Genomic DNA, 26,654 nt, shown 5'->3' on the forward strand with positions numbered 1-26,654 from the left:
TAGAAAGCAGGGCATGCCCATGAGTTTGCATGTGTGTGCAGTCACCAAGGGAAAAGTTGGTTAATTAAATTAATTTCCCATTTTGTTGTGAAGAGGCTTAAGCCTGAGATTCTTGTGAATTGTCTGCATGATTCTGAAGACTGGATCTGACATCAAGAAAAACTGCTTTGTAATATTCCAGACTAGTCTTCTTAACAACTGTAGAGTTATAATTGCTGAGAATAATGTTGTTTGGCTGTAGTAGGCAGCAATAAGCTCAGATGTGGATCATGCATGACAAAAAACCTATGGATGGTCTCAAGAAAAATTTGCAAAGAGCCCATGTTTGAGTTTCAGTCTCTGGGCTGGTAGCTGCTGCGTGGTGCAAGAAGTTCTTTGGCTAAAGGGATGATTTAGTTTTAAAAATATGAAGCCGTTCCCTTTTCCTACCCAGCATGCAGTGTTTCAGATAAACCACAGAGGGTTTTGTGTACTGTGTTCTTGCTACTGGCCTCTCTCTGACCACTTGGCTGAAAGTGGTAATAATGTCATCCATAAAATTGGTTGTTGTACTTTAGAAAACTGAGCAGATAATTAAATATCTGAATGAGGTCCCAGCTCTAAAATGAAATGAGAAATGCCCATGTGTCTGGCCCTGAAAAGTTAGTTAAAAACGCTGTGGGGAGAGAAAACCCAAAGTTGGCTTGTGGAAGGGGCTGGTGGATACAATAGCACAAGGGCAGAGATGCCCAACGCCAATAGTGGTCCATCTGTCTGTGAGATGGGTACACGGTGGTGCCCTCAGGAGTAGGCGCAGGGCTGAACTGATAAGCAGAAGTGGAGAGGTGATGGGCTTTAATTGAAGACACATCTGTGCATGTTGCTTTCTTCTGTCCTCCAGAGCTGCAGTGCTCCATCTTGTGATGAACCTCAGATAAGAAATTCTGGTCTCATTCACATTGTTCCTTCTATCCTTTTCTGCTTTTATCTGTAAGCAGAACTGCTGTCCTGCCTTGCTCCATTTATAATTTTTTAGTGCTTTCTGCCTCCAGAATTGCAGAAAAGACTTAAAGGTAGCAGTACAAATGGGCAGTGGGGAGAAATGACTGGCTGTGAAGGAAATGGCATGTAGTGCTGGCAAGCTGCATGCTTTGTGGAGCAAGTATGTACTCCTTTACTCCCCTTTACTGCAAGTTTCTTGTCTTCATGGCTTTGGATGGTAGCCTGATGTCCACTAGCAATCTAATGTGTGTATTTGGTCACTGTACTGTACCTCCAACTTAAACCTGGCTGAAATTTAGCCATAGTCAAACAGCAGTGGCACACATGGTGTATTTCAGGCTGCTAGCATAACTAGGAAGTGCTAATTCTGGTGCTTATTTAGGATAATAGGTGAAAAGTATATCACATTTAGCGAATGTAAACTCCACAGATTTGTAAGTCTTCTTTCAAGAGAAAAAAATAAAAATAAATCACCCCTTGGACAGTTTAGCTCTTGGAATTTATACTTCTTTCTTTTTTCGGAAATCACAAAAATAGTGTACATTTTGCATAGGAAGGAAAAACTGGAAGGATATTGAAGAACGATGCTTTTTATTTCTCTGATGTTAGAAGTATTATTATTATTTTAAACAGACCAATCAGGTGAAAAAATTTGATTTACCACTGTAAAGAAAATACTTTTTTGTAAGCATTTCCTAAATGTACATATGTGAACACTGCCACCGGAAGAAAGCTATGACATCAGTGTGAAGTGATTCCAGCTATATTCTCACAGTCTCTAATAGGACTGAGAAGAAATGAAGGCATAGACATAGATAGGAAAAGTTAAGTGAGAAGGTCTGTTTGCAGCAGTGCCTACTAAGTAGGCTAGAACTTAGTGTTAAGACCTGAATTTAAGTTAGCTGCTAACCGCTGTTGTGCTGATTTACATTGGCGTGAGTTCTGGTTGATTATGCCAAGTCATAAAGTCATTTTTCTGGAACCTCGATCCTTTTTTGGGAGTAGAAGCTGAAACAGGAGTATTTATGTCTGTATAGATGTAGATGGAGCCTGACTGTTTGGCAGGGAGAAGTCTGGGAGGTCTGTGGACGTGTCCTGCAGGGCACATAGATTTGGGCCACAGGCTTTGTGATACAGGGGAAAAGCTGTGTAATGCTGAAATTATTTGTGACAAACCACTGGAAACACACACACATATGTGTATATACACACATGTATATGTAATCTTTTCATTTTGAAAAATCACTTAGAAGTAACATATATCTGGTCCTAGTGTTGCTGTCAGCTTAATAACAGGTAGCATAACTTTTAGTTCAGTTGGAAGGGACCTTCAAAGACCACTGAATTCATCTGCCTGACCACTTCAGGGCTAACCAAAAATTACAGCATATTGCTGAGGGCATTGCTCAAATTCCTCTTGAACATTGACAGGCATAGAACAGCAACCACCTCTCTGGGAAGCCTGTTTCAATTTTTGACTACCCTCATGGTAAAGAAATCTTCCCTAAAGCCCAGCCTGAACCTCTGGTGCAGCTTTGTGTTGTTCCCTTGCTTTCTAACTGTTTGCTCTGCTAAAAAGATAGACTGCTAAAAATGGTGCAGTAGCAGTGTTCATTTAAAAAGATGATTTAATTTCCCACTGCCCTCTGTGCTGGTGACATTACACTACCCTATTGCCTTTTCTTCCTCTTTTTCTGGAGTGTCCTTAATACCAATGAGTCTGTGAGAAAAGAGGTTGGAGACCATGAGTTTGTTTCTGTGGGATTTCCATGTATTTCTTCAGTGCAGTGCTGCAGGGAGGCTCTGCAGGAGGGAGACAACTTCTCCTGGTTAGATGTAGAGAGGACTCAGCTGGTGTCATGTGTAAGTCACGTGGAAGTGTTACAGTTTTGTGCAGGTAAAGGTGTCCAGCTGCATGGTGGCAGAGGATCCACGAGAGCTGTGCTGTGTGCTAGCTGCTGGACTCTGGCTAGCTACTTAAAAACATGAAGTTGCTGCACCATCAATTCATCAAGTGGATGGAAAAATATGGTGAATTTCTGCAATTCAGCAGTGACATAAAGAGAATATTTGGTCTGCTGCTCCTGCTTGAGAGAGGCTGTAGCCACCTTTGGGTGCAGCTAAGTGGAGCTCCCAGGGCTCATTTCAGAAGCTCTGAGAATGTGGGAAAAGCATGCATGACAGTGAGACAGACTCACTACAACACCAGAGATTTTCAGATCTGCCCAGGCTGCTCAGTTCCCATTAAAGTAATTACATAAACCAGGAGATTACCTAATGCCCCAGTGCCTCTTCTATAAATTTTCACTCTCTGGGAACAAGATCACACTCTGGACTTGACCAAGGAAGCCAGGCAGCTCCCTAACAGTGCTTTGGGAGGGGAATGCTTTCTGAATCATACAATGGAGAAGTGGCTGCAGTTTAAATCTCCCTCCTCCCCAGCTGCTTCCCATCTGTAGCACAGCTGTACCTGGCTGAGACCTGCTGTTAGGTCTTCCAGGCTTGGGAATGTGTGAAACCCACTATTTCTAGCACGGTCCTGTCTGCCCTGCTGCTAGAAATGCCTATGACTGATGTGGAAGCAGTTGCAAGAGCTACATTTTCTCAGGGAACATATTTTGAATCGATGTGCTGGAAATAGCTCATGGAAACCACCTTTTTATGGAGCTGGGCTTTTACTCTGGCTATCATAATTGTGTCCAAAACAGCATTTTCTGGGGCTTTACATTCTTTAGTTTTACTTCTTAGATGTGAGAAAAGTTGTGAACTTTCTGCTTCTGACTCTGCAACATAATCGTACTTCACTCTGTTTGGGCTACAGCATATGGAAAATAGGTTTAATAGGCCTAGTTGAAGTATGGGAAGTACCTTGAGATATCTGTGTTCTGCATGATACTCATTATCAAGCAATGGTGCAAGCATTAGACATTAGACAGCTGCAAAGTGCCTGTAGTGCATGTGTGTTAGTGTGTGTGTATTAGTATGGGTAAAGATGGAAGTAGAAGCCCAGGGGAATGGACTGTGGTATGATTCTCTATGAATATAACTTCTGTTCTTGGTGCTTCGTAACATACTGAAACAACTGCTATAGCCAGTGCTATATTTAGCTATGTTGGATAGAAGAAAGCTAGTCTAGCAATACTTAACTGTGTGCACATCTACTCTCATACTTGTAAATAAAGCTGTTCTTCTTCTGTTAATAATTGACTTTCAGTAGTGACAAAGGTGTTTTTTTTTTCCTTTCTGATGGCATGGTGACATAGGTTGTGAATGTAAGGTTGTGGATGTACAAAACTAAGGTTTAGCACAGCTTTATTCACACATTACCATGCAGATGGATGGGAGTTAGAGGAACATTACTTCTCTAATCTTACTTTTAGTGCTTCTACTTCAAGTATACAACTGAGAAAAATTTTGGGAGGTAGCTTTATACCATCTCTGTCATTGCGAGTTTATTCTGTATCCAACCTCCTTTACCAGTGAAATATAGTTCCTTATTTTTTTATTTTTTTATTTTTTTTTTCCCAATTAACAGTAACTCTCATGAGTTAGAAAGACATAGATTTCCTCTAGCTGAAATGATGTCTCTTCTTGATAGGATTATTTAGGCATGAAGTTCTCTGGGTAGATGCTGGAAATAAAGTCAATTAATATACCTATGCACCAGGTTCTCCTCAGCACTGTGTAATTCTTCTCCAGGAGCCCCATGTGCCAGGCAAGCTTAGCTGTTCCTTGGTCTCTATGATACTGTGCAGTGGGAGTGCCCGCTCTGCTTGTGTGTTTTGTCTGGGTCTCCTGTCTGTGAAAACCTGGAAGGTCGGTGGGGTTGCAGAGAGTCAAGGATTGTCTGGGATGCTTCTCAAGTGAAGAGGATGGATGGATGGCAGGAGAAACTGTGGCTTCAACAGTAGCATAAACATGTGGAAAGGACTGTGCTGTTCAGGGCCAGATGCTATCCATCCTTGTTAAACCATTGAATACCAGAATGAAGTAATTAAGTGTGTTGCCCACAGACATCATTAGCAGGATGTGAGTCACTTGATTTAACCCAAGTTATAATTTGAATAGATGGTACATGCTGAGTGGGAGTTTTCCTTTAGCACACTGACAGCAGCAGAGACATACTGCTTTCCATCCATCTGGACTGCCTTCTACTTGCCACTGTCAAAGGAACAATTTGTTTTGAATCCATGTTTACTAGAGTTCAGATGTCAAATAAATGTTTTGTCTTTGAATGCAGTGAAGTTCTGGATCAAGGAGGTCATTACATTTTCTCACTGGTAAGAAGGCTAGTCTTGACGTTCTTCTGGGGAAGAAAAGGCCGCTAGAAGTCAACAGCAAATTTGCCATGGTGACTTTCAGAATCACAGCATGTATTTTAAGAGACAGTTAAGTGAAAAGTCCTGTATGTGGGTCAGGGCAATCTCAAGCACACGCATAGACCGAGTGGAGAATGGCTTGAGAGCAGCCCTGAGGAGAAGGATTTGGGAGTGTTGGTTGATGAAAGATTCAGCATGAGCAGGCAACCAGAAGGTCAACCGTATTCTGGGCCGCATCAAAAGAAGTGTGACCAGCAGTTCAAGGGACTTGATTCTGCCCCTCTACTCTGCTCTTGTTAGACCCCACCTGGAGTACTGTGTCCAGTTCTGGCGCCATAACACAAGGATGTGGATCAGATCCAGAGGAGAGCCACATAGATGATCAGAAGGCAGAAGCACCTCCCCTACAAGAGCAGACTTAAAGAGTGGGGGCTTTTCAGCCTGGAGAAGAGAAAGCTCCAGAGAGACCTTATAGTAGCCTTCCAGTACCTGAAAGAGGACCTACAGGAAGGCTGGGGAGGGACTTTTTATAAGGGCATGTAGTGATAGAATGAGTGGAAATGGCTTTAAACTGGAAGATAGTAGATTTAGACTAGATATTAGGAAGAAATTCTTTACTGTGAGGGTGGTGAGGCACTTGAACAGGTTGCCCAAAGAGGCTGTAGATGCTTCTTCTTTGGAAGCATTCAAGGCCAGGCTGGATGGGACTTTGAGCAACCTGATCTAGAGGGAGGTGTCCCTGCCTATAGTGGGAAGATTGTAACTAGATGATCTTAAAGGTCCCCAAACATTTTATGATTCTATGATAATGTAGTACTCACAGTGAATTTTTCTTTTTGAATCATCTCAGAGGTAATGTTCAGCTAACTATGGAAGACATCTCTGCCAGAGCAGCAATTCTGTGTAGGATGTATGTAACTCATACACTGAGTGAACAGTTGAATGAAAAATAGATGTGAACCTATATTGTCCTAGGTATTATAAAAAGATGTAACTGAGTGGAAATTACAAAAGAGTTCTGCTGATCTATATGAAAAGTGAACCCTGCAGTGGCTGTACTACTCATTTAAATTATATGGTACTAATAAAAAAATTATTAAAAAACATTTTTTTGCCATTAAAACTATCAAGTATGTCTGAATGCTAATAGCCGTAGATTTTATTAGTCACAATATGGCAACTCTTTTTCCAACCTCTATTAAAAAAAAAAGATCAGTAAAACAAAAAAAATTGGTTAATGATGATAAGAGAGGTGATGGCACTGAAAGGCAGCACCATCAAAGTCAGCAAAAAAACCCCATGTTAAATAATTAAAATAGAAGCTGCAGCAATTTCAGTATTGTGAGAAAATCTGAGTTCACATTATCTGAAACGGTTAAAATATTGAGTTATATTAAGCCCTGCACAATAATATGATAGTTAAGTGTTCCCAAGGTGATACAATACAGTGAGAATGGTTAATTCTGTGTGCTCTGTTGCTTGAGGGTGGTAAATGCTGTGCATGGCTTTGAAAACTTTGTCCATCTGTAGAATTAATAGAAAATAGTAACTCAGGGGGAATAGAAGGATGAGTAAAGATGTTTCAGGGTATGTGAATGCAAAGGAAAAAGTGGAGAACACAGAGGTCTGCTCCTACCAAATGGAGAAATAGCATTTCTGTGGTACTGCTCTGGGGTTTGTACTTTTGCAACCCTGGAAAAGGTATCACATCTTTCATCAGCCACATAAATAAGAAATGGGTGGAGTGGATGTATGTGGATGAGAACCGATGTTCAGTGAAAAAGCAGGTTTAGTTTGTTATAGAGGCACAGTTCAGATGGTCATGTTGCTGACTTTGTTTCATGTTTGTCCCCCATAGCAGCAAAAGCACCAAGCTGAAGGGAAGGACTAGAATTAAGGAATTTTTTGCCAGTTACCTTTCTTTTCTTTTTCTTTAATGGAATGCTGTTTACAGTTTTTTTCATTTTTCATTCCTTTCAGAAAAGTTGTCTTGATGAAAATTACTACAAAAAGTAGTCTACCTACTTAGCTGTAGGAGAGGTTAATGCAAAATATCCTGGGTTTCTCTTTAACATGAAGGAGATGCAGAATCAGCTTCTTTCGAGAAACAGAGGAATGCTTTGGTCCAGGAACAGATGTATACAAGAGGGGATTTGTTTTCAAGGAGAGCAATGCCAAAGCATATCCTCCTTGTTCGGGTGGGTCCCAGCTGGGAGCCTGTTGGCATCTTGGAAGCCATTATTCAAGTGGAGCATTGCGTTTCAGTTTCTCTGGGCTGTACTGTTGTCTAGTTCTAGCAGATTTGAGACTGCCCTGACTGTTAGGGAGTTGCTAAATCTAGTAGCCTGGCAAAGCAGAGGCTGTTGTGTCTCCATGCCACAGGCTCAACCAATAGCAAGGCCCAAAATGCATTGCCAGTAGGCACATAGACAGACAGGTACACATATGTGCTACGTACATCCACACGGATAGTTATACAGATAAGCACAGACAGGCATGCTGTACTCACACAAACAGTACCTTCATCTCACCTCTGGCTGATCAGGGTGAAGGTCTGGTTGACAGGAAAAATAAATAAATAAATAAATTAAAAAAAAATATATTTATATACATACATGCTCACAGTTTGGGTCCCTGCCATATCTGGGCTTAGACAGTCTTCACTGTAGTTGGCACTGAATATTGATCTTCCCAGTATCTGGGCATGCAGACCTCTCACGAGTTGCTGATACACAGACCTCCGTGCACACATAAGCATGCATACATGCACCCACAGCAGATCCCACCAGTAAGGTGGCTTTGGATGCCCACTCTGTTCAGTAGGTGTTCCTGCATCCATAGAATCATAGAATTGCTCAGGTTGGAAAAGACTTTAAAGATCACCTAGCCCAACTGCCATCTTACTCTAACAACCCTCCACTAAATCATCCTCTTGGTTGTGTCCTGCTCAGAGGTAAAATGCAACCCACGTGCTCCCAACACAAAACCAGGTCTTTTGGTGCACCCCCAGGCCTCATGATCTCTCCAGCTGTTGACTTGGCTCTCCTGGTCTCTTCCAGGTGCTCCTCAGCCTAGATCTCCAGACACACATGTGCATGCAGATTAGTCTGATTAGTCAGATTAGCAGAGCAACTTCTTTTTTTGCTTTGTTCCCTTAGTCCTCTTGCATTCCCACACTCGTTCCTCCTTAAATCACCTACGTCCATCCATTTTCCAATCTTTGATTCCTCCCCTAAACATCCTGTTAGAAGCCTTGTGAGAGATCTGGAAGGCAGGACGTGTGGTATGTGGCTGAGGTCCCTGGGTGTGCTCAGCCCAGAGCAGAGGAGCTGAGGGGAGGCTTCATAGCAGCTGTAGCTCTTCACAGGGAACAGAGGGGCAGCGCTGAGCTCTGCTCTCTGTGACAGCAACAGGGCCCAAGGGAATGGCATGGAGCTGTGTCAGGGAAGGGGCAACTGGGGTCTGGGACAGGTTCTGCACTGGAGGGCAGTGGGCATGGCCCCAAGCAGATGGTGTCCAATCAGCATTTGGACAGCATTCTCAGACGTAGGTTTTGTATGTTGAGTGATACTATGTGGAGCTGAGAGTTGGAAGCAGTGATCCTTATGGGTCCCTTCCAATTTGGGTTGTTCTATGATTCTCTAATAATCCCAGGATGCTCTTCTCCTATGTCTCATGACATGTCCCACTCCCATGACAGAGACCCTCCTGCGGATTCCTGATAGAGCTGAAGGAAATACAAGTATGGCATATTGATATTGACCAGAGAAGCAGTCACATCAGACTGTTTCTCAACTTCATTTCCAGGCAGTGTTTGGTGGCAGTCAGCTGGCTGAATAGCATGTGCATGTGGGTCGGCTGGTTGCATCCTATACATGAGGGCCGTGTGGGCTGTCCTTGTACACTGAGTGAAGGAGGAGCCACAGCAAGAGGGTCAAGTGTCCAGTGGGTATTTTGGGCAGTGTGGGAATGGGAAGGAGAGCTGATCTGCAAATTAACCTGGTTATGTTATTTGTATGAATTTGTATGAAGTTCGTTTGTGACACTGTTTTCTTTCTTTCTTTTTTTATTATTCAGATTCCTTTGGGACTCTAGTTCTTCCAGTAGTAAGTATTTATTTCCTTTCTCTCAAAGAAGATATTGACTGCATGAGATTTTTCAGCAGTTATTGTTGATAAAATGTATGAATTTTGAATGTATTTACTTATCATTAAGTTAAGAATTTTCATATCAAGTGTTCCACAGCTTATTGCAAGTAATTACAGAATTTGGCTTACTAGAGCTGAAATAACTGCAATCACAAAACCACAGAATTGCAGGTGCTGGAGAGGACCACTAGAGCTCATGGAGTCTAACCCCCCTGCTAAATGAAGTTCCCTCCAGTAGGTTGTGCAGGTAGTTGTCCAGATCGGTCTTAGATACCTCCAAAGAAGGAGACTCCACAACCTCTCTGGGCAATCCCTTCCAGTGCTCGGTCACTCTCACTGTACAGAAGTTCTTCTGCATATTTTTGTGGAACTTGCTATGTTCCATTTTTTTGGCCACTGTTCCTTGTCCTGTTACTGTGCACCGCTGAAAAAAATCTGGCTTCAGTCAGTTGCCTCATGCATTTTAGATATTAATAAACATTGATCGGATCCTATCTCAGTCTTCTCCAAGCTGAACAGACCCAAGTCTCCTAGCCTTTCCATGAACAGGAGGTAATCCAGACTCTTTATCATCTTTGTTGTTCTAATAACTGAGAAATATTAAAATAAAAACATTGCTCTTATTTATACATAATCTTCTTAGTTATTTGTAAATGTGCATTCAGTGGAAGTACATAGTAAACTAACTAGTCAACAAAAATACGTGATACATAATGCAAAAGTGGATAATTGTTTACTAAGTAGGCATTCTGAATTTATAATCCTGTATGCTTATCTTCTAAAGAATTAGGTACATGTGTCAGGAAAAAAGGTTTATGCCAAATCCTTTACTTTTTTAAACATCTGTAAGCCTGAATATCCCTAAATGCAGTAGGCTTACGTTTTGATCTCAGGTTAAATGTATATCTTATGGAATATTTGGGAAATATTTCATCAATGGATAATCAGTAATGTTGAGCAGTTCAACACTGTAAAGAATTCTAGGTTGAAATGTATCTATAAAAACCATAAACATTAACATTAACAATCCAACTAAGAACACCAAACAAACACAAAAACCCCAACAAGTTAGATTAGCAAGTTCTTTAATATAATTTGACCAGTCTAAGAGCATCCTTATGTCTTACTAGGCTTCACAAAATTGAATTTCATAATCACTTCAGAAGTACTGAGTCTATTTCTTGTAGAACATTTCAAGCATACAATAAACAAAATGAGGGACCCTATATCCAGCTCAATCTAAATTTGCCAGCCTGCCTTACTACAGCCTGAATGAAACAATGTCTTCCTTGAGCACCCTTTACACATTTCTTGAACATCTAGGGTGTGTTGTAGGATGGGAGGGGAGTGGTTGGGCACTGTTTGAATGTAACCTGCCAGGTTTGAAGAACTGACTCATATTTTTAATGGTGAGATTTTTGTTGTTGTTGTTGTTGTTGTTCATGTAGCTATGGTAGATTTCTCTATTTCCCAAAGTATACTTGGCTTGTAGCACAAAGTGGGTAATGGTTTCAGCTCTCATGTTTTCCAGGGAAGACAAGAGCTTCCTTGTCTGAGGTGCTCGTGAGAGTGGCTGGTGTGGTTAGGAGAAGGGCATGAAATAGCTATTTTCTCTCTTGTGTTACGGGTGCCTAAACAAGTATAGTAATACCATGTAATTAGGGAGTGTATCAACTAAGATAAAATGTATTTTAAAGTAAGTTTCTACTAGGTACTGTTTAAAAAATGCACAGATGGGTTGAGAAATATCCTTTGGAGATGGAATTGATGGGGCTGAGGCAAATAGTTACCCTTATTTTATCAGTAAACTTCCAGAAACATCGTGCTAGTTCAGTTTCCATTAGCATGGTGACATGCAACAAAATTTGGGTTACTTTACGTCTCAGATGTCCTAATACACTGCAGTACAATGCAAACTTTTATTGTCTTTGGATTTTACATCTGCAAAGGTACAATAGGCATCTTTGTCACCATGTTATGATATAAAAAGTAACAAGACATTAAAAATCAGGGCAAAATCCCATTTAGCTTTATTCAAGATAGAAAAAGGTTACAGGAAAAGACAGAAGGTCTGCAAATGATGACTACAGACTTTTAAAGAAGTGCTTTAAAATAACGCTGAAAGAGCACTATTCATAGCTACAATGAGAAAAAACAAGCCTATTTTACCCCTAATTTGACATTGAAGGTTTGTAATGTTTTTGGGAGTTCTTGCAGAAAATCCTGTCCGCCTCCTAGGGAATAAAGTATTTTAAATAAATGATAGTGTTCTTAAATGAATTAATTGTGAGGTTATATTTGACAGATGTAGTAACTAAGGCTGTTCCTCCTGTCTAATATATTCCAGAATACTTGGCGAGAAAGTTTAAGTGTTGAAATGTGTGAATCATATGTTCTTGGCAATGTGTATACAGTGACCTGCAGTTGAAGGAAATGCAGAGTCAATCTCGGTCTAGTGTTTTGCACCTAGAATTTGGTTATATAAGTCCATCTTTTAAACAGTACCGTTTCTCCTGTGTCATCATATGCCTGTTTGTGGGTGGAAAAAGAGAGCCTATTTATTTTTCCTCTCACTGGTTTTTCCTTTTAATTTGTTTTTCAAAACAGAAACTCAACAGAGAGGGATTAAATTGTAGTTAATTTCTCTTTATAGGTAAACACATGGAGAAGAAATGTATTTGGTACAAACATTTGCATTTGTGTTATTTGTCACTGTCGTATTCTTCTTCATTTGAGAGAAAACCCATTACTTCACTGTATGTTCTTAAAACGAGTTCTGACAGCAAGGCAGCATTTCATAATAGACCTTGGTAGGATACTTTTGAAGTGCTGTGCCTGGTGAGTTAACAGATGTAACTTTCATTATCAGTGTGAGAAGAGAGCTTAATTTCCATACGTTATGCTGAAAAATGTAAGCCTGCCTGTCTGTTTTAGTTGTCTTGACTTCAGAGGCTTTGCTCCAGATTTACTGTTCTAACTATAAACAGAAGCATGTGACTCCTAAGCTTTTTAGCAGCACTACTTGCTGGAACCAGCTGCATGCTTTGTTAAACCCTTTCCATCTTCAAAGAGTGAGTTCCAAGCAGATGGCAGGACAGAAGTTTGCATCTGGGCTGGAACGCACCTAGGGTCATTCTTTGTCTGCGCAGGGTCTGCTCAAGGTGACATCTCCATGTCCTGCAGCAGTTCCGCTTAGAGCCTTTAGACTTCCTGCAGCTGACGTTCTTCCATCTCAGTGCAGGAAATGAACTGGTGCAGCTAAATTGTGAGCTCCAGATTTCCTCTAGTCACCGGAGGGAGACACCTGTGAGTGGTTATTCTTGTCTTATGTTGTCCAACTTTCCTTGCTAATGATGTCTGCCCATGTTTGCTGCCAGCACTGAAGGATCTTGCAGTGTCTGTCTTTAACAAGGCATCTCAGTTAACTGTATAAAATCTCTCTACATTTGTTCTTCATGCTTTGGGAAGAATACTTATCTTACTGGTTGAGCTATAGTACTTAATGTAATTATGAATCATTAAGTGCAGTGAGATGAGAAAAAAGTTAGTTTCCATTGAGAAGTAATATTCAGCTTCTCAGGAGACTTCCATTCTGAATTTATTTTTTCTACTCTAAAAGTTGTGGGGCTGAACCTTATAAAGAGATATACACAAGCTTTTATTTCTGTCCTACTCATCTTGCCTATATGTATCTTCCTGAGCTCTTATATTTTTGGAAAATGAATGGCTAGAAAATGACACAGACTGAAAAAAAATAATAACCCCCAAGATTAAATGCAAGAAATTTCTCAGTGACTGTAAAAAGAAAAGAGAGCAGAATGTGACTGTATATTAATGGTGTATGAATACATACCTACTTATGTTATTGAAAGTCTGGTTACTAACAAAAATCTCATACAAACATTTTGGAAGATTGCCTCTGAGAATATCTTTCTATGTAATTGTTAAAGTGACAGAGTCCTGAAATCCTATTCCTCTTTCTAAGTGTTTACATAAGTTGACAGGGCAGAGACCTTAATGGCAAATATTTTATGGAATAATTTTCACACAAAGGGTGGAGATGCACTGGAACAGGTTGCCCAAGGAGGCTGTGGATGCCCCATCCCTGGAGGCATTCAAGGCCAGGCTGGATATGGCTCTGGGCAGCCTGGTCTGGTGGTTGGCAACCCTGCATATAGCAGGGGGGTTGAAAGTAGGTGATCTTTGTGGTCCATTTCAAGCCAGGCAATTCTATGGTCATACTGTCTTCCGTTATATCTTGGATAATTAACTGTTACTCACTGTTCTCTTTTTAGTTGCCCCTGGAAAGTGCTTCTGGGACTTATGAATTACTGGTGGAAGGCCATGCTGATGGCCAGAGTGTCTTCTCTAACCGTACCAGCTTGATATACACGGCAAAGAGTTTCTCTGTATTCATTCAGACTGATAAATCTACATACAAACCAGGACAGGATGTCATGTTTCGGGTTGTCACGGTCTATCCTGATCTCAAACCTTACAAAGCTTCTCTAAATATTTATATCCGAGTAAGTATCCATGGGAACCTTGTTATACACTGGAATTTTTCATATGTTCCAACTTTACATGCCAAACACAGGTTATATATGTTGATGCTTAAATCTTGCTAGCAAAGCCAATTGCATTTAATATGGATCCTGACCTTTTTTTTTTTTTTTCTAGGACCCTCGGAAGAAGTTGATTCAGCAATGGTTGCTGGAGGAAGGTGATTTAGGTGTAGTTTCAAAGAAATTTCAGTTATCAAAGAACCCTCCACTAGGAGACTGGTCCATAGACGTGGAAGTGAATGTGAGTATTAACACTGTCACCTTACAGTGAAATTTCCTTTCTCCTGGTAGATGTGAATAAAATGGTGTTTGCTTTGCTGAAGTAATGCCAGAAGTAAGTAAGGATCATGAGGGGAAATCTTTCTTTCATGTTGAACCCCTCAAAACTACACAAACCTCACAAGTTTTTCAGTAGTGAATTGTTTTGTAAGTAAATACATTAAGAAGAAAATATATTAAAAAAGAAAAACAGAACAAGCATGCTTATTTTATCCTGAAGACTGGATTTTGATTCTGAAGTTTGTTATTTGAAAGTGTATTGAAGAAAGAACATATGGGATACTATATATATATATATTTTTTTTAAGTGAAACAACTTTACCTTTATTTTGAAAGCTTATATACAGAAATTCACTGTTCTCTGGTGTGCAGCCAGTCACTATCTCAAGGGGTGTGGCATCCAATACAGTCATTTCCAAATGCTTGTTTAGTCTTAGTGGTGTTTCAGCAGCTCACAGTGACTCAGTTGTTACTGAGGAAAAAATAACTATGCAAAATAGAAATGTTGAATACTGAAGCAGAACTATTTCATAACAAAGCTGGTAGAATTTATTTGGCATGTTGCTTTAGTAACAGTCCTATCAGTCCAAATCCTTTAATATTCTCATACACTGGTAAATGCATTGTCGAAATAGCTGGAGGTTTAGTTGTTCAAGACTGTGTGTGTGTGTCAAGTTTATTCAGACTGCTCTATGTCCCTGTAGTATGGGAACTGCATTTCTGAATTGGCTTGCAACAACTGTTCAGAGGCATTTAGCAAGTACAAACAGAACTGTGTAATGTTTCCTAAGAATATGAGGCAGAAGCAGAAAACCTCATTTTGTATGTATAACTTCAGAATGATATTTGCCAGTAGGAGTTATATCTTCATGGATTTCTATAGGCTGAGGTAGATGAGGTGTTCAACTGATGATCAAGACTGGGTTCTTCCAAAATGTGGGTGTGGGTTCATTACTATTGTCCTTGTTAGGAAAAATGCTTGAAGTTTTTCTTAGACTTGGCCACTCCTTCCCTTCCCTGTGCTTCTGCTCAGCATCTTCTCAGTAGTGCTGCAGTATCTGTAATGAGGCTGAGATTTAAAGTGCATCTGGGAAATTGAAAAGTTTGAAGATTAAGGCGCTGCTTTATTTTGTTTGACCTAGTCTGATTCCCTGATCTGGTTCTCAGCACAGCCCCACTCACAAATGAACAGGCACTTTTGAGGATGGGGGGAGCATGGCTCAGACAAAGGAATGAAGTCTTGAAATGGTGGTGAACTTCTTCAACAGCTCTGCTAGACGAAAAAAATTAGTGTGAAGTTGTGATAGGATTTTCTGCTAAGTCATGAATAATCCTGAAGTCGGGAAAAGACTCCTGAAGGAAAGGCAGCAGCTGTTCTCAGGGTCTGAATATGAATGTCATTCCCTCTTGAAAGAACTAAATAAGTAAGGAGAAAAAAATGTGAAATTGAAAGAAAAATGCCACAGATTCATCTAGGCTAGTGAAGTAGCTGAGAAAACAGTCAATAGTCAAGTAAAAGTTCAGTAGATGATTGGAAATGATACTTCAAATTTTAACTGTGTAATATGTATTGCATACATGTCATTAAGCCAGGAAAACAAGTCTCTCAAGTCATGAGTACCAAGAAGGAGAAGATAAATAGGGAACATTTTGTTCACTATCTCTTCTGAAACTTAGCTAGAGGGCAATTTCAAACCAATTAAAATGGCACAAGTAAGCTGTAGATCTCATCATAAGCATTCGTTGTGAAATTCCCAATGGATCAAAGGCAATGGCTGGGCAAATTCACAGAGGTAAAGACTGTGAAGAACTGTGAACTGAAAAACTCTGACCCCTGGTTCAGGAGGTCCCCCAATCTCAGGATGGCAGAAAATTGACTTCTGCCAAAGGTTGTACATTGGCCTTGGATTCATGTTAGATATTCTGTGGGGTTACACCCATTTCTAAGCTGTCTTTGTTCTTTTTCGCTAAGAACACCCAATTTTTCTGATTATTAATTTGTAAATCTTGGTGTTCTAGCATTGAGTGTAGCCTTGAATGCCAGGTTTGGGATCCGTTAAATAGAGTTCCAAATATTACAGTGACATGAAAGATATCCAAGGGCAGAGATAATGCCCATCTAACTGGAGTATCTTTGTCTATTCATCATTGTTTCAGAAGACAATTCAAGGTGAAAAGCACTGCATAATGCTTTTCCTACATTTAACAAAATACTCTCTTAGGAAAAGATAAACGTGGTCAGAACAGAAACAGGATTATGTTGTTTTCACTGACAGAGGAAACAGTTCATATTTAAGAAAGACAACATTTAATAAGTGGGGGAAAATAGATGGGATAATAGATAGATACCATTCTAATGAGAAAGTCTGAACTCTTGTGAATTTGTAAGAAATGAAAAGATCCTGAAGAGAACTTGATGGTTAATAAAAGTATGAAATAGTTCTTAAAGTTTGCTAGAAACAAAAGAAATTCTGGAGGTGGCAGAGCCCAGTAGCATGAAGAAACACTGAATGTGTGGCAGAGATGGGAATATTTAGTATGTGTTATGGTAGCTCTGTGTGGTTTAGTGAATTTCACTGTGGGAAGATTTAGGAAGACAAGCTGGAGATGAGTACATCCTTGACGGGAAAGAGTAGGTGTGATAAGAAGGGAAACCTGTCACGTGGCATGAATTATGAGAATAATGTCAATAAAGGTGATGTGGGAATCCACTGTCAAAGAATTAAATTATTCTGGGCTATTATGGATTTAATAGGTAGCTTTATTCATGTAGCAGATTTTTGTAAAGGTTTCTTTATTGTACAAAATTCTAATGAAAAAATGTCAATGCAGCATACACGAGGTCTATCAAGGGAGAGTAGCTTGAGTATTGGGCACACGTCAGTCACCTGGGGTTTTTCTAGTACAAACAGATGATAGAGTTTGCAGATGGAGATGGGGAAGAAAGCTTACTGCTGGGGACTTGCAGATGTTCAATGTTGACTGTACGCTGAAGGGTAGAATGAATCAGTGGATTTATTGATTACAATCTCTGGATGCCATTACAGGTTTTAAAAAGCTTTTTAATGTATTAATGGAAGGCATGGTATGAACCAGCTATTAGAAATTGAAACTGGACAGTTTCTCTTTTGCACAGATGCTTGTTTCATCAATCAGGCTCTTAATCACCAGAACAAAGAAAGAAAAAAATGAGATTGAAGGCTTCTCTTTTGCCTGATGCTTTAGCATCAAGAATGATTGCCTCTTTGGTAGGTGCATTGAAATCAGCAGACTGTTGGAATAGCTGAATTCTAGAGTAACTAAACCTGTTACAAATGGAGGTCAGGTTAAATGGTTTCTTCTGTCACTAAAATATATAAAATGAAAATACATTTTTATATAAAATGAAAATACAAAAGAGGAGAGAAGGAACAGTGTATCTATGTAAAAATGTAGTAGGCTTTTGGGGTCTAGAAAAACCTGGCTATTATGATGTTTAAACTTGGTGGGGGGGGGGGGAGGAGGAGGAAGGTTCACCACATGTAGAAATTTGTTTCCTTTCAGATGCCTTTTCCTCCAGAATTTACACTTCTTTTATCTTCATTTTTAGTGTTAAAAGAATATAATGACAAAGCAGTATGCATTATTTCCGTATGACATGGCACGTATCTGCACAATATCTTACATCAGATATCACGCACAAAAACATATTAAGCAGATATGCACTATTTTGCTAAGTCTGTCTATTGAGTTGTTTCACACTTATTTTTCTGATAGCATATCATACCATTCAATTACTGAAAGATGCAAGAAACCTTGCAGAATAAAGGAAAATGAGTACTTAACTGATGGGAAATTTCTTTTGGTTCTTTGTCAGGAATGAGTCATGCTTTGAATGCCAAGATCGTATGGGAGGGGATTTGGTTTCAGGTTATAGCACATCTATACATAAGTTATAGTGGGTACTGAAGTTCCTGTTTTAGTCAGTGGAGATTTAGTCAGTGTTCCATTAAAGCGAGTGAGTGGCTCAGGTCAGTCTGAGTAGGTATTCCCGTGCTGCAGCTGTCATCAAGGGAAATATAGGTTTATCTGTATTATATATGAAGTTGCAGATTCATCAGTCCTGTCCTGAGAGCAGGGGTCACTAAGAACTTGGATTTAGTTCTAAGATGTGTTTATCATGTCTGTCCTGCATTTTTGTAGCTATTCTTTCTTGTCTGTATCTGGTAGTGCTTGACTGAGTCCACAGTATCCACAGGATCTTTTGGATCTATTCAGAGCTTTAGGAACATCTTCAGATTGCAGATGGAGCGATCTCTGTGTGACTTAGCTATCCTGATGCCAGGACCTGAGCTTTCTTATTTAGTGTCAGCTGTCCAACCTTTCTGTGTTTCTCATCTTGTCTTTAAAGTGCCATAAAATCACTAAATAACACTTCCCTTCCAGTGGTTACTGATCAGTTCCCCAGTGTGCAGAATTTGGATTCTTGGAAGTAGTGCCTCTGAATCCTGTTTTAAATCAGGTTCTGGCTGCTTGCTCTATTAAACATCCTGTGGTACTTCTAATAAGAATACAGGTGTTAGTAGAACTCTTCCAAGAAAGCTCAAGACAGTGTAATTACAGTCTGGTTCCCAAGTCTCCACCTTGTATTTTAGTTGGATATCTTATGTTTCCTGTTATGGAGCCTGCTGCTGAAGGCTTTTTGTTGCTGAGTTTTAGTAGCAGATATCTCAATCTAAAAGTTTTTCTTCTAAGGCATTTTGCAATCTTATTGATGGAAGTTGTTGTCTGGAAATTTATGACATGGGAATAGTGATGATTCAGGAGCAATGAGGACTTTCTAAAATACTTTTGAAGATTATTCTATTTTTAAAAGTTTCAGAGGCAAAACAACTGTCAATGTCAACCAGGGTTGTTTATTATAGAATTTTATCCTTTGCACTTTGAAGTTTTTAACTTTTGGGGTTTTACGTATGTTATAGTGTACCCACGGTATATTCTGTGATGATTGGCTTCCAGATCCCCTATTTATTTCTTCTTTGATATGGGAATTTTGAGGTTAGATCATTAAAAAATATATATATATATATATATATATCTTCTTTTATAACCAGACACCATGTGAAAACTTTGTGGTTGGTAAATGAGCACTGGTGACTCACTCAGGAGCTGATAGCGTGAATACATGTGACACCAGTGGGACTGATTCTGGAGACTGTGCTAGGGGAATTAAACAGAAGTTTGGGGATCTATACCCAAAACATGAGAACCAGGTGACTGTGAAAAGCTTCCATTAGGCTAACTCTGTTTAGATAAATTTTAGTTTCATTCAGTGGTCTGCACAATGGTGTGAGGGAGGCCTCATCTGTTGTTAGGCCTGGCCCATAGTGCCAGAACAAATCAGAGGGTGCTCATAGACTGTGTTCACTTCAGAGACCTTCTGTTGCCACAGAAATTAAAATTTAGGGCACAATCCATGTGATCTCATTTTCAGGAATAGAACTGGATGACTACAAACAGGGCTGGTTCATCACAGCAAAGCAAAAACTGAATTGTCGTTCTTAGATATCAAGATCTAAATAATCCGTCTTATATGAATCTCTTTTTGGAACTTATTTTTGGTATACTCTGGTATACTCTGAGCAATGTGCACAGAATGTTATAGATCTCTTGTGGTTTAAGAAATGCTGATTTCTTGACAGATCACAAAAGCAGAATAAAGCAGCCCAAGTGGAATAAGCATTGTGCTTGCTTTCGAATCTGAACTGAAAAAACCTCTTTTGTGTTGTGTATATAACTAAGCACTTAAAAGTCACTGCTCCTGGAAACTAATTTAACAACATACGCTTCAAAATATTTGAACAATATTTACCTGAGAGAAAGCCCTGCCCCAAAGAGCTAAAATGATGCAAAGGGCTTGAAATGTTGTTACTTGGCCTGTTTCAAACCAGCTTGGCAGGAAAGTATGCATAAGGGAGAAATTTGACTTGGCAGTCAGATCATCCAGTTGACCTATTAGGGTCTTTTCCTTTCCCTACAGTGTCACTTCATGGGTTGCTTTCTGTAATAAAGGTTGTTATTTTAAAGATTTTGCAGTCAAGAGCTCTAGTCTCTCTTTAATACCTGTTTTCTACTGTTCTCTTAACATATAATTGTTTTGTTTTAATTTGTAAGGTGAAATAAAAAGTCATTTTCAAGGAGATACTTTTTCATCCTACCACCTGGAGCAACATTCTGCTCACGGTTTGCTTCACAGGAAGGGTGTCATATACATGCTTGATAGTGGGAATAATACACATGAACCAGACATGGGATAAATTTGCTGAACGTCGTTCTTCTAAAGACACCTGTTCCTAAGATTAGTCAATAGTAATCTGACTGTGGACTGCATGTAGCATTTTGTACTGTTGCATTTTGGATCATAAGGATTATGATACACACAAATGTGAAAATAACGGATAACGCATGTGTATTTTCAAATATGGGAATATAAATATTATGCAATCGCTGTGGTGATCAGTGACTTAATCATGAAACCACCACCAATCTGATTTTTCTTTGATGGAAGTTTTTTTTGCTAGAAAAAGTTTAAACATTTATGCATGAGGAACTTGGTCTTAGATGCTTAGTTTGCGGTTCTTCTTGATGAGGTAAGAGAAATATTAACCACTGTAGTCATTTGCAGCCTGAGTCTTGATCCAAGTGTTTTTCTCACAAGTGTTCTCTCTTCATGCTCTCATCATTTCCTGCCACACTCATTCCCACCTGACACACCTTGATGAAGAATTTATCTGCTGATCAGTCACAGATTTCACTTACTTCTCAGAGGATAACTAGTTCCTACTTAAAGACTGAAATATCTAGATACTGATATTACTGTGATTCTCAGGGAGGCTCTTCAAAGAACCACACAGTTGCAGGGCCTAGGGACATCTGGCAGCTTTCTCACTTGCCAGTTATGTTTCTGTGCGCTACTTCACAACCAATTGTCCATATCCAATCTCACTTGCACATGAGGTAAGTTTGCACCAGGTAAGTTTAGGTTGGTTGTTAGTAAACACTTCTTTACAGAAAGGGCACTAAACACTGGAATAGGCTTCCCAGGGAGGTGGTTGAGTCACCATCCCTGGTTGTGTTTAAGAGCCGTTTGGATGTGGTGCTCAGAGATATGACTTAGCAGAGGGTTGTTAGAGTTAGGGTACTATGGTTGGGCTGCGGTTGGACTTGATGATCTTTGAGGTCTTTTCCAACCTGAGTAATTCTATGATTCTATATTTCAAACCATTTTCACAGAAATTCTCCAGAAAAATGGTGCTTCTGGAAATTCTTCCAGAAAAATGGATAGCGTTGCTCTTGGAAATAAACAAAGCAAGCAAACTTCTGACCTCCACATTGTCATAACCTTATCATGCAGTCGAACTGCATCCGGTGATATCAACCTTGGAAAATAGCCACCTCCTAGTGTGATCTAGACTGTCTTCTGTCATGGTCTTTCCCTGTTTCTCAGAAGGGTCTTAATCATAGAAGCAAGCAGGTTTTCAAAAGGAGCATTCCCCTTCCTGTCTTTTGGGAACTGCAAACTCTGTCATTTTCTAGTTTGTTCTTCTGGTCCAGTTGAATTCAGATTTTCCTCTTGGAGGTTTTTGTTTTTATTTTTTAAAGGAAAAAAAAAAAAAAAAAAAAAAAGGGAATCTAACTCTTTCATTCTTCTGCTGTTCTTGTGTTGCTTAAGGCTTGGGATTATTTTTGTGACCTGGAGCGCTGTCAGAAGGAGGAAGCCCTCATGTTGTGATGTCTCATTTGAGCACAGGAGCTCCTCCAAATGTCCCATCTGAGCACAGGAGCACCACTGGTTGCCAGAGTGGCTGTTGCTGTTCCTTCCTCGCATGCATTCAGTGGGAGGGCTAGGGAGGCCATCCATGTTTGCTCTTGCTGAACCAGGCAAAAAATGCTTATGACTGGTTCATTTTGGGCATGGTTTTACTGGATTATTTGTTCTATTATAACAATTATTATTTTACTACTATTTATTATTTATTAGTGTTAAAGCCAAGCATTTAAAAAATGTGTGTACACCTAAGCCTTATATTATTCACATTTTTAGATGAAAGCTGGCATTTCAAAAGTAAATCAGTGATATTCTTTCTCCTCAAACAAAACTCTTGAGGCGTTTCTGTTTTTGTATAATAATTTAACTTTATGCCCACATCATGTGTGTGTTGATAGTGAGAATACCAAATAGTTAGCAAGATATGGGTACAAGATGTATTATGTTAGCAATACTTTGAGTCTTTATTTATGCCACTGATACATTGCTTATTGTGGTAGAATGTGCTTACATGTCCCCTATGGTTAAGTGAGGTGCAGTCTGATTGATTAATGATTACAAAAAAGCCTTGTGAAAGAGAAGTTGATCATTGCTCTAGTGTAGTCCTGGTGTCAGGCAGACCAGCTGAGATTCGGAGCTCCAGTTCCAGGTACCTCATGCCATTTCCCTTTTGATGGCAGTTTTTTGGCATGGCATTGTAAAAATGACAATTGAGGGTTATAAGCCCACAGACAAATGACTTGCATGCTTGCTCAAAATTACTCACACTCTAACAAGAAAGAATAATCGAGTAAGACAACAGAAGCAAAATTAATGTCTCACTACCCTGACTTTTTGTGTCAACTGTCAATGCACCAATGAACAAAAATAACTGCTGATTTGTTTTATTTGTTTATTTATTTTTATGTTAAGAGAGCAGGGTAAAAAAAAGAAAAGAAAAACAAACAGCCTGTAAAATTAATTTCCTAAGAATGTGCGTTGTATGGCCTAGTGTACCAAGTCTCAATAATATTCCAGAATAGGCTTTTAGATATTATGAGGATAATGAGGAAATGAAAAAGCAATCAGAAAAATAGGATAACACAAGAAACTTAAGATTCTTTACAGTTGTTTATTTCTTCCTTTGATTTTTAACCAATAAATAGAAGTCAGAAAGGTAAAACTCAAAACATCTCTGCTGAAGTGAGTATGTACCACAGACTATAATTAAATCTTAGGGTTGTTTTTTTGTTTTTTAAGTGAATGGAGAGCCTTAAGATTATATGTGCTTCTGGAGTGGTCTTGTCTTCTAGATATACTATAGGGGCTTCCACTTGCATAGAGGTACCAGAGTTAATTCTAAATGAATTAGCAGATACTGCTGGTAGTTCTGTCATCTTTCATTTTGATCACTGTGAATGCTTAATGCTGGTGGTTTTGGGGTAGCTGACTCAGATATATCTATATACAGAAACCAGCCATATGTAGATGTTTGCAGACTAACAGCTCCTCGGGGACTCCATTATATATGTAATGAATCTACTATATGTGAACTACCTGTATGCTTCTTTGGTAGGAATATCTTCAGCTGGTTCTTGCAGGAACTCTGTAACAGGAGCTGATGGTGGTTGATCTGTAACTTAAAATAGCATCATTTCAGCAATTATTATTTACTCTGAGTATGGGTGGGATTGGGCCTAAGAAAATGCATTAAACATGCTGCTCTAACTGCAACTGTATGTATGTTCTTACGTTTTTTTGTTTGTTTGTTTCAATAGGGTCAAGTACATTATCAGAGTTTTAAAGTGATGGAATATGGTAAGTGTTATTCAAGGACATTTAGTACTGACCAAAATTAGTAACTGAGTCTCCATTCATTTAGACTTTAGAGAAACTAGTTAATGGCTAACACAAACTTTTTGAATACTGCCAGAGAGTTTAATTTCCAAATCTGTTTGCTTCTCTGAGACCGACTGTCCTGAGGAGAAACATCATCTTATCAGCTGCCCTGCTTATTTCTGGTAGCTTTAATGACCTACTGCTGTAGCATCTGAATGTTGTCTTGTTCCTGTTTTCCCAGGAGATTCCAGGCAAAGTGTTCATCCCAAAATATCTGTATAATATTTGATCATGAAGCTTCCTGATAATTCTGTAAATGTTAAACAGTTCAAACATTTACTGCTTCCCTTACAGGCTTGATCTGAGAAAGGAGAAACAAGCATTGTGTATTTTAGCCATACAAGGTTGTGCACAGGCTGCTCTTGTGATGCTTGGTGCCCACCTTTTCACAGACTGTCTTAGACTGAAGCATGCATGGAACTGTGTTAAAAGTGTGTCTTACTTTATATTCCTCAGGAAACTGCAATAGTCTGTACCATATTACATATTCAAGATACATAAATATTATTTTGATGTGAATTAAATACATAATAATTATTATTATTTTTAGTTTTACCAAAATTTGATGTTATGATAACAACACCATTATACTACTCCTTGAGAGAGAGAGACGTAACTGGCGTTGTCACTGCAAAGTAAGTAAAACACTGATACTGTTGTTGCACTCTCTGTTAAGGTAATTATTTTATGTCTGTAAATACCAAAGTCAAAACATACTAAAATGCTAAAAAAGTATCCTCCGCTGTATATTAGCAGGCTAACTTATATTTCTAGTCACTAGATTTTTGTGTAGCAATATTAGATAGATCTTCAGACTTTTAGTTGCACCTTTTTGGTTAGGTATAGGTATTTCTAGACTACAGCCAAGGTATTTTCAACTGACTTATTCATAAAATTTCTTGAATCTTTTGTTTATAATGTAAACTCTGAGACTTTTTCTTTTTTCCCTGTTACTGTGTCTCTTTCATTACGCTCTCCAATGTATCACATCAAATTCTTTAGGTAGAGTAACTATGTTTTACCATACCAACAGGAAAATTATGCACGCTTCTATTCACATCCTTCTTATACTTGTTTATCCATGTTATGGATTTGAAATACAGGTTTCTACTGGCTTAAAAAAAATCTATGCCCGCAAATTGCTGAAGAATTGAAAACTCTTGCTAAGTTCAGAACAGACCTTACTGTGGACTGCTATTCATCATCGTAGACTGCTGTACAAATAATATTTTATTTTTTAATCTCATACAGAAAAGAGTTTTATTTTGGTAAGATGAGAACCAAGTAAAGCTACTTGGTAAACCCGTTCAAGAAGACCTGAATGTAGAAGTCTTTCTGGAGCTATTTAGTTCCATTATAATACATATCTTCTAAACAGTCAATTCAAAGCGAAATACAGAAGTGACTGAGTAACAGACTGTTTAATTGGAATGTTTGGGCTTCTGAGAAAAAGCTTGTTTTCCTGGAGGCAATGCAACCTGATACTGGAAACTACATAGATTCCTCATTAGGTGTAATTAAAAAAATTAATAAATAATTCTTCAGTTACTATTATTATTATTTTTTCTTCCTATTTTCCTTTTGGAGTATATGCCAATGTGAATTTGGTTTCCTAATTTGTTTTGGTCTGCCACAAGATACTTGTCTCCTTTGTTTAGGTATTGGAAAGCATAACTGCCTGCTGCAATAAATCCAGACTTGTGCGCCAGTGAATATTCTGGGATTGAATCCCAGCAGTGCCAATATGACTGATATGTCATAATTATTTATAAGGAGTGACTTCATTCCTGGTGACTGTTTTTATAGGCAAAATGTCTCTATATAGAAGGACTTTACATGTCCTTTAAACTTGTAGTTGTCATAAATCCTTCCTTTCTCATTTCTGGACTATTGTTAAATTAACTACAGGATTTGTGTGCACTGTGTTTATTAAATAATTTGAATATACATAAATATATTGAAATCACTCATTTTGTACATTCACTGTTCAGGAAGCATAGCACTTCCCATATCCAGTTTTGACTCAATTGTGTATTAATTATGGTGCTACATGTTTTGTTCAGTGACTTGCTTCTAGCTTAACTGAATGTGGTTAATTTGCTTAATTGTTCAGCCCATAGGAACAGACTTGTAGAGCTCATGTTCAGGAAAGGGCGGCACTTTCTACTTCTCTGTATATTCTCTAGGTTTTGGGCTTCTGACCTTAGTGTCAATGAAGTGGTCACAGTGCTGAAAACGTCATGCTTCAAAGTACAGATACATTCTAGCCATATTTGAAACTGAGGAAAAAGTATTTCACTGGACCATTTTATCTTCAGAGCTTGTCAGAAGCCCAGGCTCTTGAGAAGATGCATTGTTTTGCTTTGTTTGGTGTGTTTCAGGTATACATACGGAAAGCCGGTGAAGGGAAATGTGACAGTCACCTGCCTATCTGTCTCTTACTGGACAAATAAGAGGAACATAACAAAAACGATGGAGGTGAGTCTTTTTTTGAGCAGTTCAGTGGTGTTGTACACTCTAAATCTGTGTCTGCTTTTGAAGGTTAAATATGCTAGGGACCATTCTCAAGTGCTACGTTCAGCTGGCATAGTCTGGAGTCACTTGCATGAACAGTGTTTGACTGTATTTTCTAGTACAAAGAGGCTACGTTCAGACTGCCTGTTGGGAGTGATACTTG

The 26,654-nt window shown here is 39.0% G+C and overlaps 1 protein-coding gene across 1 annotated transcript in view; it reads left to right on the forward strand.

Moving 5' to 3' along the window:
• CD109 (CD109 molecule) overlaps nucleotides 1–26,654 on the forward strand; it is a 79,215-nt gene that overhangs the window by 9,186 nt on the left and 43,375 nt on the right. The window contains exons 3-8 of the mRNA XM_072332414.1: nucleotides 9,378–9,406; nucleotides 13,744–13,974; nucleotides 14,129–14,254; nucleotides 23,857–23,896; nucleotides 24,528–24,612; nucleotides 26,359–26,455. Coding sequence (XP_072188515.1) covers nucleotides 9,378–9,406; nucleotides 13,744–13,974; nucleotides 14,129–14,254; nucleotides 23,857–23,896; nucleotides 24,528–24,612; nucleotides 26,359–26,455 — 608 coding nt within the window. The remainder of the gene's footprint in view (nucleotides 1–9,377; nucleotides 9,407–13,743; nucleotides 13,975–14,128; nucleotides 14,255–23,856; nucleotides 23,897–24,527; nucleotides 24,613–26,358; nucleotides 26,456–26,654) is intronic.

The sequence above is a fragment of the Excalfactoria chinensis genome, chromosome 3 (assembly GCF_039878825.1).
Source record: "Excalfactoria chinensis isolate bCotChi1 chromosome 3, bCotChi1.hap2, whole genome shotgun sequence".
Lineage (NCBI taxonomy): Eukaryota > Metazoa > Chordata > Aves > Galliformes > Phasianidae > Excalfactoria > Excalfactoria chinensis.